The sequence below is a fragment of the Triturus cristatus genome, chromosome 2_2 (assembly GCF_964204655.1).
Source record: "Triturus cristatus chromosome 2_2, aTriCri1.1, whole genome shotgun sequence".
Lineage (NCBI taxonomy): Eukaryota > Metazoa > Chordata > Amphibia > Caudata > Salamandridae > Triturus > Triturus cristatus.
The window spans coordinates 1,046,642,864-1,046,661,401 of record NC_140582.1 but is presented as its reverse complement, the minus strand read 5'-3'; the positions used below and the strand labels follow the sequence as shown (position 1 = coordinate 1,046,661,401).

General features: G+C 51.6%; 1 protein-coding gene across 4 annotated transcripts in view; it reads left to right on the top strand.

Moving 5' to 3' along the window:
- Nucleotides 1-18,538, top strand: part of FAM193A (family with sequence similarity 193 member A) — a 489,141-nt gene that overhangs the window by 353,924 nt on the left and 116,679 nt on the right. For all 4 annotated transcript variants that reach the window (XM_085642531.1, XM_085642534.1, XM_085642533.1 and 1 more), the window contains one exon: nt 8,601-8,787. In XM_085642531.1, the coding sequence (XP_085498657.1) occupies nt 8,601-8,787 (187 nt within the window). The remainder of the gene's footprint in view (nt 1-8,600; nt 8,788-18,538) is intronic.

The following is an 18,538-nucleotide window of genomic DNA, read 5'->3' as shown; positions in this document are numbered from 1 at the left end:
CAAAGCGGGCGCATCCCTAACTGGCTGGAGAGTTCATCTTCAACAACACACAGTGCAATGTCTGTGAAGCCACCAGCAAAGGGTGCTCCACATCAATCATTTAGAGCTGATGGGAATCTTTCTAGCTCTCAAAGCCTTTCAACATCACCTGTCTGGCAAAGCTGTCTTGGTGCGAACCGGCATGACAGCTACGTATTACATACAGAAACAGGGAGGAACATACTCTCTCCAACTGTCCTACTTAGCCATCTGGAGGTGGGCTTTTCACCACAATATCTATCTACTAGCGTAACACCTCTCAGAAGTCAACAACCAGATTGCGGACTCTTCAGCAGGCAGCGGTATCAAATACACAAATGGGAACTTAACCCTCAAGTCCAACACCCATACTTCCAAGCTTGGGGAGTCCCTCACATAGATCTGTTTGCAACACCCCAAAACGCAAAATGCCAAAGCTTCGCCTCCAGATATCCACAAACGGTATCCAAAGGCAATGCCCTATGGATGAACTGGTCTGGGATATTTGCTTACGCTTTTCTGCCTAGCCCACTCATTCCATAAGTGGTTCGGATACTCAGGCAAACATCTCACACTAATCCTAGTAGCCCCAACATGGGCATATCGACCCTGGTTCACAACCCTTTTGGAACTCTCTCTGGTACCGCATCAAAAATTACATTTAACTCCGTCTCCTCGCACAGAGCTATGGAGAAATCAAACACCCAGATCCCAAACAATTGAACCTTGCGATCTGGCTCCTGAAGTCAGTTTGGTTGTCTGAACCTCGCGTTCTCTTCGGTGGCGAATAGATCTAACCAAGGCTCTCCACATTGCTGAAAGAGACCTTGCGCCACGTCAGAGTTCAGACACCATTGGTGATCCATCATGCACCGGCGGCTGAGTTCGTCCGCCCTGGTGTTCAGAGAGCCCGCTAGGTGTTGAACCACCAGGGTGATGCCCTGATGTTTCAGCCATGTCCAGAGGTGCAGAGCCTCCTGACAAAGGGTCCACGACCCCACCCTGCCCTGTTTGTTGCAATACCACATGGGGGTGGTTTTGTCCATGAACACCTGCACTACACTTCCCCGGACAGAGGGAAGGAATGCCTTCAGTGCAAGCCTGATCGCCCGGAGCTCCAAAAGGTTGATATGGAGCTTGGACTCCGCTGGAGACCAGAGGCCTCTGATCTCCGCCTCTCCCATGTGGCTGCCCCATCCTAGGAGGGACGCATCCGTCACCAATGTGAACTTCGGTTGGGGAAGGGAGAGGAATCTGCCGTCGACCCAATGCCGGTCCGTGAGCCACTACTGCAACTGTCTTGCAGTGCCCGCCGCGATCTGAACGTGATCGGACAGGTTCCCCTGAGGCTGCGCCCACTGGAACTTCAGGTCCCACTGCAGAGCCCGCATATGCCATCTGGCATGATTGATCAGCAGGATGCAGGAGGTCATGAGGCTCAGCAGCCTCAGGGTCACCCTGACTGAAACCTGGGACAAGGGCTGAAAGATCAGGATCAGAGCACGAATATCCTTGACTCACTGTTCGGGAGGATAAGCCCGAAACTGCGCTGTGTCAAAAACCGCTCCGATGAAGAGGAGCTTCTGAGAGGGAATCGGGTGCGACTTCGGCACATTTCTGGAGAATCCCAGCGAATGCAAGAGGTCGGCCGTAGTCTGGAGGTGGGCTACGACTGTCCGGGGCGAGCCCGCCTTCAAAAACCAGTCGTCGAGATAGGGGGGGAGACTGAAACCCCTGATCTGTGCAGATGAGCTGTGACCACCGCCATCCCTTTCGTGAACACCCGAGGGGCGCTGGCAAGGCCGAAAGGGAGCACGGTGAACTGAAAGTGCTCATGGCCTACCGTGAACCGCACGTAACGCCGGTGAGCCCGCAGGACTGGGATGTGGAAATACACACCCTGCAATCCAGAGCTACCATCCAGTCTTGTGGATCTGGAGCAGACAAGACCGGAGCCAAACTGAGCATCTTGAACTTCTGAAAGAAACACGTTAGTTAGAATCCTCACCTTAGAATATCCCCAGGCGTCAGGCTGTAACCGGAAAGATTTTTGTAGCAATACCCCTCATCGTCTGCGGCTCTGCGTCCGTTCGTTGGCGTCGTGCGCCGGAATGACGTCGTCGGAGTACTTAGACACCGCCCTCGCGTGCTGACATCAGTTATTCTTTTTTTCGCGCCAGAGAGCACCGATCCGGGAAGAGCTTACCCCTTAGTCAATTTTTGGCTAAACTTTTTTGACTCTTTTTGGTCTTCTGTCGACTCTGGTGCCGGTAGGATGCCTGGGTTTAAAACCTGTGACTCCTGTCATCGACTGATGTCGGTGACGGACCACCATCGCCGGTGCCTTTACTGCCTGGGGGCCGACCATGATGCGGAGTCGTGCCCCGATTGTCAGGCCTTGACCTCGAAGGCTAGGCGGGAGCGGTCCCGTAAGCTTCTCGAGCTTCGGCACTCTGCTCCGTGCCGCTCACGGTCCCGGTCCAGGAGGAGGTCCAAGGACCGGTCGCGGAGCCGCAGTCACCATCATCGCTCATCGGGCTCGAAGTCTTCGGGTAAGTCGAAGCGATCTAAGAAGTCCAAGAGGCGACATCGCTCTTCAGAACTCCCCTCGCCAGTCGCGCGACTCGGCCGAGGGTCAGGGCCGTCGGAGCCGCAGGAGCCGCGTACGTCTCCATACCCGCTGGTCCCTGGGACTGACGCGACTCCGGTGAAGGTCAGTGCCTTCCTCTCGGCCATGAGGGGCCTGGCTCCACCGTCGATGCCTGCCGGCGCGCATTTGGGCCCCGCGGGCTCGACAGGGCGAACTCGCGTGCCGGCGTCTCCGGCCCCGTCGACGACTTCAGTCCCGACGCTGCAGGTCCCCGAGGGATCCAGGCCTGGATCTCTGCCGGCGCCGGTCGACCTCACGACGCCTCCTCTGCCGACACCGGTTCTGCCTCCGACGCCGTCTCCGGATGACGCCGTTCCCTGGTTTAGCCCCTGTCCGGGCCCGGCGCAGCGCTGCTTGACGCCGCACCAGACGCCGATGGATGAGCGTTTCATCTACTGCCCGGCTCCGATCATTCCTCCTGTTTATCAGGAATCGGATGACGGGGGCGACTGGGAGGGGTCTGAGGACCCTATGGCCATACAGGGCCAACTTTCACAGGACTGGGCAGACTAACTGGGGGATGCCAGTGGTCTGGACACTTCTCCGGACGCTGGTTTCATCTCTCCTCCGACTATGGCCTCAGAGGAAGGTGCAGCTTTTTCAGTGGTGCTGCGCAAGGCGGCCGAAGCCCTGGGGCTCGAGTTGCCTGCTGTGGCCGTGAGGACTAACGTCCTCACAGAGGTGCTTCAACCGTCAGCAAGCTCCACAGAGCCTCTGCTGCAGTTCAATGAGGCCCTCATAGACGTTCTGCAGGGCACTTGGTCCAAGCCCTCCACAGTTCCTCCTGTGGATCGGAACGTGGCCCGGCGCCACCGTCCTGCTCCGGGCGACCCCAGTTTCCTGTCCCAACACCCCACCCCGAGAGTCTGGTTATCCAGGCCTCCACTTCCCAATTCTCCTTCCCGTCCGCCCCTCTGGATCCGGAATCCAAGAGGCTGGAACAGTTCGGAAAGAAGCTGTTCTCTTCCCTGAGTTTGGGCCTGCGGTCTTTGAACACCACTTGCCTCTTGGACCGTTTCTCCCACTCTCTGTGGGATACGGTGGAGGACGTGCTGCCCCTGTGTCCGGAGTAGGCCCGGACTCATCTCTCCCAGGCGCTTGCTGACGGGCGAGATACAGCACGACATGCCATACGGTGTGGACTAGACACCACGGACTCGCTGGGTAGCGTGATTTCCACCACGGTGGCGATCAGGCGCCACGCCTGGCTGCGGTCCACGTCTTTTTCGGGGGATGTCCAGAGTACCCTCATGGATATGCCCTTTGATGGCACTCGCCTTTTTGGTGAGAAGGCGGATAGTACGCTGGCTCGTGTTAAGGACCCGGGGTATGGCCAAGTCCTTGGGTCTCTCGGCCCCACGGCCGCAAACTTCCACCTTTCACCCCTTTCGTGGCCAAGGAAGGGGCGCCTCCTCACATCCGCCTAGCCACCGGCCGCAGAACCAACCTACACACCGACGTGGATTCCGCCGTGGCGGTACTGGAGGACAACGTGCCGGTCAGTCCACATCCACCCCGGCAGCATCCGCCTCAAAGCCCTCCTAGTCCAAGCTTTCAGGTCCATTCCACGCCGGTGGGCGGCAGAGTTCGCCATCACCTGCTCCACTGGCGATCCATCACTTCGGACAGGTGGGTGCTGCAAATCGTCCGAAGGGGCTACTCCCTCCCCTTCGAGACGACCCCTCCAGCCATGCCACCGTATATAGGAGGATCACTTGAATCTTCTGCGGGAGGAAGTTACGGCCCTCTTGGCCAAAGAGGCCGTCGAGCGCGTTCCTGGTCCAGAAGTAGGCCAAGAAGGGCAAAGGGGGCCTACGCCCTATCTTGGACCTCAGGAGCGTCAACGCCTTCCTCCGGAAGGCACGGTTCAAGATGCTAACTTTAGCTCAGGTTCTGGCTGCCCTCGACCCTGGAGACTGGATGGTAGCGTTGGACTTGCAGGACGCCTATTTTCACATTCCCGTCCTGCCGGCCCACCGGCATTACCTGCGGTTCACGGTGGGTCAGGAGCACTTTCAGTTCACCGTGCTCCCCTTCGGCCTCACCAATGCCCCTCGTGTGTTCACGAAAGTGATGGCGGTGGTCGCAGCTCATCTGCGCAGATCAGGGGTTCCAGTCTTCCCCTATCTCGACGACTGGCTGTTGAAGGCGGGCTTGCCCCAGCAAGTCGTCTCCCACCTCCAGACTACGGCCGACCTCTGCATTTGCTGGGGTTCTCCATCAACGTGCCGATGTCGCACCTGAGTCCCTCCCAGAGGCTCCTCTTCATCGGAGCGATTCTCGTTACGGCGCAGTTCCGGGCTTATCCTCCGGAACAGCGGGTCCGGGATATTCAGGCTCTGATTCCCATCTTTCGGCCTCTATCTTGGGTTTCGGTCAGGTTAGTGCTGCGGCTTCTGGGGCTGATGGCCTCCTGCATCCTGTTGGTGCGTTACGCCAGGTGGCGAATGCGGGCTCTGCAGTGGCACCTGAAGTTTCAGTGGGCCCAGCATCGAGGCAACCTGTCCGACGATGTCTTGATCTCGGAGGGCACTGCGAAACAGTTGCAGTGGTGGCTCACAGACCGCGATTGGGTCAGGGGCAGATGCCTCTCCCTACCCCAACCGGAGCACGTAGTAGTGACGGACGCGTCCCTCCTGGGATGGGGGGGCCATATGGGAGAGGCGGAGATCAGAGGCCTCTGGTCTCCGGCGGAGTCTCAACTCCATATCAACTTGTTGGAGCTGAGAGCGATCCGGCTTGCACTGAAAGCCTTCCTTCCCTCTGTCCGGGGAAGTGTCGTGCAGGTGTTCACGGACAACACCATCGCCATGTGGTATTGCAACAAACAGGGCGGGTTGGGGTCGTAGACCCTTTGTCAGGAGGCTCTGCGCCTCTGGACATGGCTGGAACACCATGGCATCATCCTGGTGGTTCAACATCTGGCGGGCTCTCTGAACGCCAGAGCAGACAAACTCAGCCGCCGGTGCATGATGGATCACGAATGGCGTCTGAACTCGGACGTGGCCCAAGGTCTCTTTCTGTAGTGGGGAGAGCCTTGGTTAGATCTATTCGCCACCGAAGAGAACGCGCAATATCAGCAGTTCTGCGCGTTGGAATTTCCAAGGCGGCACTCGCTTGCGAGTGGAGTTGCGGTCTGTTGTACGCCTTTCCGCCTATACCACTTCTGCCCAGAGTGCTGAAGAAGATTAGGCGCGACCGGGCCCAAGTCATCTTAGTGGCTCCGGATTGGGCACGAAGGTACTGGTTTCCCGAGCTGCTCAGTATGTCAATCGATCCTCCGATACGTCTGCCTCTTCAGGAGGACCTTCTGTCGCAGCAGCAGGGGACGGTCCTCCACCCGAACCTGTCCAGTCTCAACCTCTATGCGTGGAGATTGAGCGGCGACAGTTGATGCCATTTGACTTGCCTCCTGAAGTCTATGATGTGATTCTGGCAGCCAGGCGTCCCTCCACAAAATCAGTATACGCCTGCAGGTGGAACAAATTTGTGGCATGGTGCACAGCAAAGGCTGAGAATCCCCTTTCCGCCCCTCTTTCTGAGGTTCTCCTCTTTCTTCTTTCTTTGGCCCAGCAGGGCTCTGCTCTGGGCACCTTGAAAGGTTATCTTTCTGCAATCTCTGCTTTCTTACGGCTTCCTGATCAGCCTTCTCTTTTCAAGTCCCCTGTTTCGCCTTTTCCTAAATGCATTACTCACATGTTTCCTCCTGTCCCCTTCGTAATGCCTCAGTGGGATTTGAATCTTGTCTTGACCTTTCTGATGTGTGCTCCCTTTGAGCCCCTTCACAATTGTCCACTTCGTCTTCTGACTCTTAAGACTGCTTTCCTGGTGGTTATCACCTCGGCTAGACGGGTGAGTGAGCTCCAGGCTCTGTCATCTAATCCTCCCTTTCTTTCTGTTCATCCGGACAAGGTTGTCCTCCGGACTCGTCCTTCTTTTCTTCCGAAAGTGGTGACCCCCTTTCACATCGGGCAATCGGTCACTTTGCCCACCTTCTTTCCGCCTCCGCATCCTTCGAAAGAGGAAGAGAGGCTCCACCGTCTGGACCCCAAACGTGCGCTGTCCTTTTATTAGGACCGCACCAGACAGTTCCGGGTGGACGACCAACTTTTTGTCGGATACGTAGCTGCTAAGAAGGGGAGAGCCGTACACAAACGGACCATCTCACGGTGGGTCGTCTTGTGTATAAAGGTTTGTTACTCCTTGGCGAAAAAGGACCCTCCTGTTGGGCTGAGAGCCCATTCCACCTGGGCCACGGCAGCGACTACTGCCCTGGGACGGGGAGTTCCCTTGCAGGACATCTGTCAGGCGGCGTCGTGGGCCTCACTGCACACGTTCGCCAAGCCCTATTGCCTGGCCAACCAAGTCCGGAGATATGGCTTCTTTGGCCGTTCTGTTCTCCAGGACTTTCTGGTGTGATCTTGGTTCGCAGACCCTCCACCGGGGTTGGTATTGCTGGGGTATCTATTCTAAGGTGAGGAATCTTAACTAACGTGTTTCTTTCAGATGAACAAGTTACTTACCTTCGGTAACGATGTATCTGTAAGAAACATTAGTTAGTTAGATTCCTCACCGACCCACCCATCCTCCCCGCTCTGCGAACCGACATCTAGGGTTAAGGTCATCCTGTTCAGGGCCCTAGACTTTTTGGCACCAGTGTCGGTCTCTTGTATGGCTCTGCGTTCCTGGCGCGGAAAGCTATGTACAAGAACTGACGTCAGCACGCGAGGGCGGCGTCTAAGTACTCCGACGTCATTCCGGTGCACGACGCCAACGACGGACGCGGAGCCGCAGACGACGCCTAGCGACGCGCAAGGGGTATTGCTACAAAAATCTTTCCGGATCCAGCCTGACGCCTGGGGATATTCTAAGGTGAGGAATCTAACTAACTAATGTTCCTTACAGATACATCGTTACCGAAGGTAAGTAACTTGTTCTTTATGCTGCTGTCTTATCTCAGCTCATTGAGGAGAGGTGCAAGCTTTCACCGTAAAAGAGCCATTTATAATTTTTACAAAGGACACAGCTGATTAAGTTTATGCCCAGGATCCCTTTGCATTTTCATCCGACTTAACCTGTAATTCCGCAGATGTCTGGTTCTAAATGGACAAGAATAAAGTTTGTGCTTCAGATCAGTTTTTTGTTTAGCCACCCATACAGTGGTTGTCCATTATCTAAGCAACTGATTTCCCATTGGCTGTCTCACTTGCACTATGAAACTGAGCTATGATCTGAGCTAGTTTAAAGGTCAACATCGTTGGTCACGTCTTTGGTTGCAGTTTGGGTTGTTACAGATAATGCGGATGTACTTCTTATCAAATTCTCCTGCACGTCTGATGGCCTATTTACACTGTTTACTGCATTTTAAAGTTACGAGGATTCCCATTTTGACTACGGGGAATGATTCAATCTTGTGAATCTATAAAAGATAGCAATGCTAGAGAACCCGAGTTTTAAGTAAGTAATCTGTTTCATTGTCACTTGCTAGTTTTAACTTGATTAGTAAATTTCCACTGTGGAAGCCCACTGTTTTATATTGCTTGTTTTTGTCTTACACAATTAGCGGACCTTATGGTACCTTTCCTTTATATTCAACTCACAATCAAGACGTGACTAGTACTGGCAGCACCATTTTATGCTGATATAGTTCATTGCAGTTTTGCCATTCTTCCAGTCTTGTATTTCACTAGGATCATAATACTTATGTTGGTGATGTAACATACTTTAGTCCTGTGAGACATAGCTCAGCTGCGTTTACTCCATCCTATTCAGGCTAATTCGGTGCTTGCAAGTTATCCACTTCTCTTGTTTGTAGCGTTTCCTTTGCTGATAACATTAACTTCACATGGTGTAAAATGTTTAGACGTAGGACTTAAGTCAGAGTGACTGAAACTGTAGTTACTTTAATAACATCTTGTTTGTGCAAATGTAGTGATCCCGATTGTGAGGGCCATCGCTGTGAGAATAGCAATGCATATGACCATCAACAGTATGATGGAGAAGAAAGCCAAGATGATGACAGCTGCTCGGAGCACAGTTCTAGCACCTCAACATCCACAAACCAGAAAGAAGGAAAATACTGTGATTGCTGCTATTGCGAGTTCTTTGGCCATGGAGGAGTAAGTATGTTCCTGTCTGACAATAGTGCAAATGGTAGATGTGTAGTTAAATTTGTGTGCCTATTGTTAACATAGCACATTAAACTAATATGAAATGCATAACTTTATGCAAAACAGCCCTGGGCTTTATAGCATTATTAGACCATTGTTGCTCTCTGTATAAGAATGTTATCAAAGTCTGGCATGACACTTCTAATGTCTTTTATACAATGCCACAAAATGGATAGTATTGTTAAAGATTATCTTTGCACTCGAGCTACTGCAATTAAATGGGAAACATGTTTTCATGAGAACAAATATGTACACATTTCTCACCAAGAATTACCTCATGTTCTGCACCCACTTTCAAAGAATTGGAGCTTAGGTATGAGTAGTTGAGCACCTGAAAGAAACCGCTACAGACCTTAGAATATCTCCCAGGCGTCAGACTGGATCTGGAAAGTTTTGAGTCAACAATATCCCTGAGCGTCGGTAGGTGGGATCTGTCGACTCCGTGTCCGTCGTGTGCGTCGTGGTTGCCGGGATGACATCGCGGAAGTTACTTAGACACCGCCCTCGTGCGCTGACGTCAGTTCTTTATTTTTCCGCACCAGCAAACGCAGATCTGGAGAGAGCAGTACCCCCAGTCACTTTTTGACTGAGTTTTTTGTGACTTTTGACGCCTTTTTTTTTTTTTTTTTTTTGAGTTTTCGATCGACTCCTGGTGCTCGAGGGATGCCCGGTTTCATGGCCTGCGGTTCCTGTACCCGACTGATGTCGGTGACTGATCCACCACACGTGTGCCTCTACTTCCTGGAGCGCGACCATGACCCCAAGTCATGCTCCGACTGCCGAACCATGGCCTGGAGTCTTTGCCGGAGCACACACTGCCTTTGCAGGCTGAGTGTCTTGGTGCAGAACAAAACTGAGTCGACATGGCACACATCCCTGTGTGCCATGCCCACAACACACACTGACCTGGCATACCTCAGTCACCCCTCTAGCTGGGTGCCCTATGCCAGTGGTGTTGGTACAGGTGCATGAGCCCTGTACCCCTACAGTACCCAGGTCCATTCCTGGGCACTGTAAGTGCAGTGCTGCCATTAAGAGTATATGCTGCTGGGAGGTCGTAATCACGAACTCCACAGCACCATGATGGTTGTACTGAAGACTGAGAAGTTTGATATCCAGCTTCTCAGCACATTAAACCCGCACTGATGCCAGTGTGGTATTTATTGTAAGATGCACGACAGAGCAACTTGGAGTTGCCCCCTGAAACCTAACCTACAATCCACGTCCTGTCTGAAAAGCTGCCTAGGCTGCCACCCAGCAGACATGTTGCTAGACCCCTGGGTAGAGAGCCATCCGCTCTCCTGGGCCTGCAACAATGCACATCCTGGGCGAGGTGCTAGGTCTCCTCGCCCAGGATGGGCAGGGGAAGCTTCAAAGGCATGCCGCCTTTGTGAGCTTCTCCAGGCCACTTGCTGTACTCAGCAACTGGCCCCCACCGGTTCTGACGCCCACTCTGGCGGGAAGACTGACGGGAAAGCCCAAGTGAGGAAAGGGGGTGTGCCAGCCGCTGCCAACCCCACCCCTCAGGTGGGGAGGCGAGGTGAAGCACAACTCCGGGCTCTCGCCATCTTGAGGATGGGGAGCCCTGCCCAATCAGGTTTAGGCTACTGCACCCCTCCCATACGAGAGTGGCAGGATAGGGGGTGTACCCACCCCAGGGACGGGACCCTTAATTAACTGTAACGCCCCTAAATTAGTATTTAGGGGCATCCTGAACCTTCCTTCCTCAGATCCCGAATCTGAAACAAGCTAGAAGAACAAGAAGAATGAAGACCTGCAGTGCAGCTGCTAACAAGAGGAAGATACCAACTGACTTGGCCCCAGCCCTACAGGCCTGTCGACCCTAGAACCTGCTCCTGCAAAAACCTGTTGTCTCCAGTGGTCAGCAACCTCAAAATCCCCGGAGGACCAGACTGCCTTGTGACTCTAAAAAGACTGGGACTCCCACGAGCAGTGGTTCTGTGCAAAGCAAATAACAAGCCCCTGGTGCCAACCAGGAACCGCGACTCCTGCCCACTCTGCACCCGCCAAGCCTGGCCTGTGCCGGAGTGGACAAAGACCACGAGGACGTCCCCCCGGCGACTGTGACCCCGAATCCAGCACCCAAGGACCCACATTGATGCTCCTGACAACTCCTGCAGCCTCAGAACCAGGGACCACTCCAACCGCGACCAGCTGAGAGTAAGATTTCCCAACGCAAAAAGACACCCTTGCACCCGGCGGCCCCCTGTGCCCAGCTCATGGGTGCCTAACTAACCTACAGCTTCCCGACTTACCTCTCGAAGTTATGGTCGCACCTGAAGAATCTTCGTCCCAGAGCTTGCAGCCTTTGTTCGTCTTAGAGCTTCTCCATAGAAATCCATTGAGCGCCCGACTGCTCAAAAGCACCCTGCACTGGGCCGCCCTCGGTTCTATTTTTCTTCCCCACTTGCACTGATTGAGTGACCAGGAGCCCAGCTCCCACAGCAGTGTGGCCTGCCTGCAAGCAGCCACCAACCAAAGGCCCCCTGCCCGCCATAGGCTAACATTGGGCCTAACTCTCTCTGTACCCGGCTGCCCCTGTGCTGCTGAGGGTGTAACAACTGTACATACCTGACCCTGGGAAACCCCGGAGTCTATGCCCAGAACCTTAACTCTGCCAGTCGAGTACTTACCCAGAAGCCGATAACTCACTTTTTCTCCATAGGGTAACATTGACTGGTTTCACTTGAAATTTCTTCTAAGTGTCGAGTTTTGAAACTAAAATATTCTCAGAAAAATCAGCCGATCAACAAAAATGAAATTACTCACCTGCTATCAGGAGAGATCCAAGTGCTGGATCTTGGTGGCCAGCACTGACCCTGAAAAATAATTACAACCGTACTTACCGATAACTTGATTTTCCTCCATAGGATAACATTGCCTGGTTTTTGCCATAAATTTTTGAAACTTACAAATATTCAGTAAAAAATCGCCTATGTTGCAAAAACGATTTCTTTCAACTGTTTACATGAAATGCACTAGGGTTAAATCCAGGATCCAACCCCGAGTAAGAAAATCATACTTAATTGAAATTGCATTTACTTAAAGTCCCATTGAGCTCAATGTTATAATTGTGTTTTGAATTGTGTTGCCTTTTGCAACAAATGTAATCATTGCATTCAAAAGTCTATTGCCTATTGAAAAGCCTTTAACTAAAGCATCTCATTCTGAGAAAGTATATTTTGATAACCATTGTTGGTTCTAAAATAAAACTATATATTTTTATATACAAACCTTTGGCCTAGAGTTCAGTTCTTGAGTGTATGAGACCATTTGCTGACTGAGTGTGTACAACAAATGCTTTACACTGTCCTCTGATACTGCCTTACTGCTCGACCAAGCTACAACTTTAGAGAGTAAGGTTATATCTAACTTTAGCCTCTACCAAACCTCTGGGGACTCTGTACACACTGTACCTATTTGGGGACAGTATATACAGAGCCACTTTGTTACAGCCATCACCACCACTCATCGTCTGTCTTCGCACTCTGGGTCAGTTAAGTCGAAACACAAGAAGTCGAAGAAGCAGCGTCGCTCTTAGACTTCCCATCGGCTGACGCGGCGCAGGGTGCGGGTGCTGTGGCTCCGCGTGTGGAGCCTTCAGGGTGGACTCTGGCCTTCTCTCCCTGACCGGGAGCGACCCCTGCCCAGCTTCGTAAATTTTACGACGGGATGCATGCCATCTTTGGGCAGAACGTCTCCGCAGGTGCGCCTTTGGGCCCCACAGACTCAGCTGGGGGCCCCAGGCCTTTGATGCCGGCGGCACAGCCTCTGCTCCGCAGAGCCCCCTTAGATCCAGGCCTGGATCCGGATCGGCGCTGGTTGACCTCGTGACACCTCCACCGGTGCAGATTCCACCGGCACCACCTCCTCAGCCGTCGCCTGCTGCACCCCCAGCCGGCTTCCACCCCGATGTGGACACTGAGCCGGACCAGCGTCTGCCGACACCGATGGGTACTTTTGTCCCTGCGTTCCACCCTTCCATTTTCAGCCAGATTGGCAGCCAGAGGAGGGTGAGGAAGACTGGGAGCGGTCTGGTGACCCTTTGACAGACCATCTGGAGTACGAGCCGGACTGGAGAGAGGAACTGGGGGAAGCCAGTGGTCTGGATACCTCTCCAGACCTAGGCACGTGGCTATGGTGGAGGAAGTGTCATATACAGTGGTGTGTTGCGTAGGGCGGCCGAGGCTCTCCACCGCGAGCTTCCTACGGTGGCAGGCAGGACTAACCTCCTGACAGAGGTGCTTCAGCCGTCAGCGAGCTCTTCTGAGCCCCTGCTGCCGTTAAATGAAGCCCTAACGGACATCCTTTTAGGCACCTGGTCCAGGCCCAACACAGGGGTTCCTGTGGATAGGATGGTTGCCAGACGCCACAGCCCGGCCGTGGGTGACCCCACTTTCCTCTCCCAACACCCTACCCCTGAGAGCTTGGTGGTCCAAGCCTCTACGTCCAAAGGCGCCCCCCTTCAGCTCCACCTGGTAGGGAATCCAGCAAGCTGGACCACCTTGGGAAGATGTTTTCATCCTCCAGTTTGGGACTGCGGTCGGTTAACTCTGCATGTCTGTTGGGCCGTTATTCCCACTCTGTGTGGGATGCAGTGGTGCAAGTGCTGCCTCAGTGCCTGGAGGAGGCCCGGGCTGTGCAGTCGCCGAGGGGAGAGACACGCAGCGAAGTTTGCCATCCGCTGTGGGCTGGATACCGACTACGGATCAGAGGCCTCTGGTCTCTGGTTGAGTCCGAGCTCCACATCAACCTTCTGGAGCTTTGGGCGATCCGTCTTGCACTAAAGGCATTCCTTCCCTCTGTCCGGGGACGAGTAGTGCAGGTGTTCACAGACAACACCACCGCTATGTGGTACTGTAACAAACAGGGCGGGGTGGGGTCGTGGACCCTATGTCAGGAGGCCCTGCGCCTCTGGACATAGCTGGAACATCAGGGCATATCGCTGGTGGTTCAACACCTGGCAGGTTCACTGAACGCCAGGGTGGACTAACTCATCCGCAGGTACATGATGGATCACGAATGGAGTCTTCACTCTGAGGTGGTGCAAGGTATCTTTCTGCAGTGGGGAGAGCCTTTGTTAGATCTATTCACCACCAAATAGAACGCGCAATGTCAGCAGTTCTACACGTTGGAATTTCCAAAGCTGCACTCGCTAGGTGACGCTTTTCGTGGCGAGTGGAGTTGTGGTCTTATAAACGCCTTTCCGCCTATACCACTTCTGCCCAGAGTGCTGAAGATCAAGCGCGACCGGGCCCAAATCATTCTTGTGGCTCCGGATTGGGCACAAATAGTCTGGTAGCCCGAGCTGCTCTACATGGCCATCGATCCTCTGATCGGACTGCCAGTTCGGGGGGGGATCTTCTGTCGCAGAAGCAGGGGACGGTCCTCCACCCAAACCTGTCCAGTCTTCACCTCCTTGCGTGGAAATGTAGCAGCGGCAGTTGACGTCATTTGATTTGCCTCCTGAAGTTTGTGATGTAATCTTAGCAGCAAGGCGTCCCTCCACTAAGACGGTACACGCCTGCTGGTGGAACACATTTGTGGCATGGTACACAGCAAAGGCTGTGAATCCCCTTTCTGTCCCTCCTTTCTGAAGTTCTTTTGTTCCTTCTGTCTTTGGCCCAGCAGGGCTCTGCTCTGGGTACTCTTAAGGGCTAGCTTTCGGTCAATTCAGCCTTCCTCCAGCTTCCTGATCAGCCTTCTCTCTTCTTTTTTTATTTTAACAACTCTATTTATTAATCAAGAAGGCAAGGACTGCAGGCCCCTGTAGAACCAGGGGATCTGCCACATAGTAAATAGCAACAGCTCTTGATATTTTTACATAACCAGGAACATTGAAGAGCTATTCATACATCATTTGTCAAGAAAAAACCCCCCTCCCTTCCCAACACCCGTCCCCCCCCCCAACACCACCTGAGTCCACCAGCACCATCACTATACAATAGATACTCGGCGCCACCCCCGACACTCAAATAGGCCCCAAGTCTCAGCCTTCTCTTTTCACGTCCCCTGTTGTAAATAGATTTCTTAAGGGCATTACTCATCTGTTTTCTCCTGTTCACTTCGTAATGCCTCAGTGGGGCTTGAACTTAGTGTTTACCTGCTTAACTGCTTTTCTGGTGGCCATCCCCTCTGCACGCAGGGTGAGTGAGCTACAAGCTCTGTCTTCCATGCCTCCCTTTCTGGCTGTTCATCCAGACAAGGTTGTCCTCAGAACTCGACTTTCCTTTCTTCCAAAGCTGGTCACTTCTTTTCAAATTTGCCAAACCATCACTCGGCCCACATTCTTTCCGCATCCTTCAAAGAGGACGAGAGGCTCCACCGTCTGGATCCAAAATATGTGCTCTCCTATTTGGATCACACCAAACCATTCCGGATGGACGACCAGCTCTTTGTTGGTTACATGGGTGCTAAGAAAGTTCGGGCCGTACGCAAATGGGCCATCTCCAGGTGGGTCTTTCTGTGCATCAAGGCCTGTTACTCCTTGGCTAAGAAGGAGCCTCCAGTGGGGCTGCGTGCTCATTCTACCAGGGCGACGGCAGCTACTACTGCTTTGGGACAGGGGAGTACCCCTAAATGACATCTGCGAGGCAGCTACGTGGGCATCGTTGCACACGTTTACGAGACACTACTGCCTGGACAGCCAAGTATGGAGAGACGGCTTCTTCGGCCGTTCTGTTCTCCAGGACTTTCTGGTGTGATCTTAGTTTTCAGGCCCACATCCAGGGTTAGTATTGCGGGGATATCTATTCTAAGGTAAGGAATCTATACCCAACTGTTTCTTTCAGATGAACAAGTTACTTACCTTCGGTAACGATAGATCTGTAAAACATAGGTTAGGTATAGATTCCTTACTGCCCCACCCATCCTCCCCGTTCTGCGAACTGATTTCTAGGGTTAAGGACATCCTTTCAGGGCCCTAGTTTTGTGCACCAGTGGTCAGTGTCTTGCATGGCTCTGGGTTCCTGGCGTGGAAAGTCGTGTACAGAACTGATGTCCGTGCGTGAGGGCGGCGTCTAAGTAACTTCCGTGACGTCATCCCAGCAACTCCGACGGACGCGGAGTCGACCAATGCCACCTACCAACGTGCAGGGGTACTGCTGACGTAAAACTTTCTGGATCCTGTCCGACGCCTGGGGGATATTCTAAGGTAAGGAATCTATAACTAACCTATGTTTCTTACAGATATATCGTTACCACGGGTAAGTAACATGTTCATCCCTTTTGGTGGAAAAAGTCATTTCAATCCTCTGCGGCTGATACACTTGATTCAATACAAAATAGTTGGTTTTACGGACAGTTAAGTGTCCGTCTCAACCAAACTTGTTTAAGGCTTTCCATTCTCCCTTCTGAAATAGCTAAAACCAAGTGGCAAACATTGTCTTTATGAAAGTACTAGAATCCATACAAAGGTTTATTCTCTTGCACCTTAGTCAGAATCTATCATCCCTTTCCCTATAGATTTTCGGACAACACTTTGTTGTAGTGAAGAGGCAATTCTGTGCCCTCCTTGCCCCCTTCACCCCCCACCCCACCCCCCATTGTTGGTCCCTAAAAACATTGGATTCAATTTACGGTCTCTTGGTGGATCTCTTCACTGCCTCCGCCTCCCCTGACCTTCATCACTAGTCATGAGGTGCACCAGACATCAAGCTGGGTATTTCAATTCTATTTTGTTTTATTACTGTTTTACATAAGAGAAAAACACTTATCGGGCATGTGCCGAGAATAGAGAGAGAGCTGCCTGATAGAGTATTTTAGATCTGCAGTACTAGACAGACTATCGCACATTAGAAAAATTTCGATATTAAGAATAGTGATTTTACTTTTTCCCTATTAAGTACAGGTTATACAGCAAAAATACTGTTAAGTTATTCGTCCTTTGATTATCTCTTTTAACACACCTTATCGTTTCCCATTTTTCTCTGGCTACCTTGACCTTTGTAAATTGTTTTTATATGGCTATACATTACTCCATCCCCGTAATGCAGGTATTTGTTTATTTTGTGTATGAACCAGTGTCAAAAGCCTGTTTACCAGCACTCTAGCCAGAATTTCTGTCATCACATAAAAGGTCATATAGATAGCTAGGTGTGGGTGTGGAGTGGAGGGCGAATTCAGTATGTACATATGTATTTGTCACAGTTGGTTTATGTGGCACTGTTTTCTATGACACCCAACACAAAATATTATCTGTATCCACTCATTTATTAGTTACTACAAACTGGATTTGCTATTGTATATGGTTACATCTCTGCAGCCCCTTGTGTACCCTGTGTGGCTAAGCAAGGTCTACCTTTGAATTGGCATTTAGTTCCAACAAGATTACCTTGATTCAATAGCAAGACTAGTTTGTGTTGTAAAAAAGAAACTGACAAGTCCTAATTTCAGTTGCTTCGCTGTCTATTGAAAGGTTACAAGAAAAACATTCTTGGAAACAAGGGACTCGTTAGCTTTTAAATCCACAATTGTGTCTGGACCAAACACTTCCTAACCCCGGATATTAACCCTAGGTAAGGACAGGGCTCTGCAGTATTTTTTCTTATCTGCTATCATTTTGATCTTAACCCCTACCCTTTCCCAGACACTCTTACAACAGCCCCCAAACAACAAAGTGCCTGTTCACCCAATTTTAGTAACAAGAATTTAAAAGTAGGGGCATTGACTTCAAGCCACCTTAAATTAGATAAATGGGGTTAACATGATTCCCCAGCTGGCCAGTTACTTTAGGCAAACATTAATAATCAGTGTGCAAATAGGGCCTAACTTGATCCCTTCAAAGACCATGATGGTAGAGCGATATGGCGCCTTTTACTTAACGTCATAAGGCAATATGCTATATTATCCACATGTTGGGTCAGAGGCGCACATTGATTCTGTTCTATTACCTTGTCTTGTGTTTCTGTAGCAACCCTTTCCTCTATGCCATCACACCCCAACTAAGCAAACCTGGGCAACAACTGATACAAGTTCTATTGTAGGTCCTTCGTAGTGTATTGCAATTCTCCCTTGGTTGCCAGTACACAGTCTGTTCTCTTCCTTGTGGTTGAACTCTCATCCCTTTTTCTCGCTATGCTTCCTCCAGCCAGTCCTGTACTTCATCTGGAGTTGAGAAGTAGCATGTCACCTTCCGTGATTGCCTGGAGGTTCGCTAGAACTTTTCGCATGAACTTTAGCCCTAGATCTTCTAGCCGTGTCAAAGCTTCTTTGACATTGGACTGCTTTCATAAAAGCAGCGAAAAGAAGCTCGGTAGAGATTCATACCTTGGGGCCTGAAGAATACGATGCTTATTTTTATAGTTAAAGAATCTGGCATTTATGGACCATGTAATATCCTACGGTGTGGTCTCCCAGGAATCCTGTGAGTCTACTCAAGAGAGAACAACTATTGGCAAACCAACAGGTCTTGCCAATGCGAGAGCTATTGGCTTTGTCAATGTCTTTTCGCTTTGTTGTGTGGCTGCTGTGCAACTTGGTTGGAGGTTAGAAAGAAAAGTGCTATAATGCGGCCATTGGTGTTTTTTTTTTTTTTTCTCCTGGCACGACCGAGGGTAGGGGATAAGCAATAATGGGAAAGGGGCAAGCAATAAAGGGAGAGGAGCATGCAATAATGGGAGAGGAGTACATGGCGAGGGGTGGGGCTGTGAGGAGACAGGGCAAGCAACAACATAGGAGA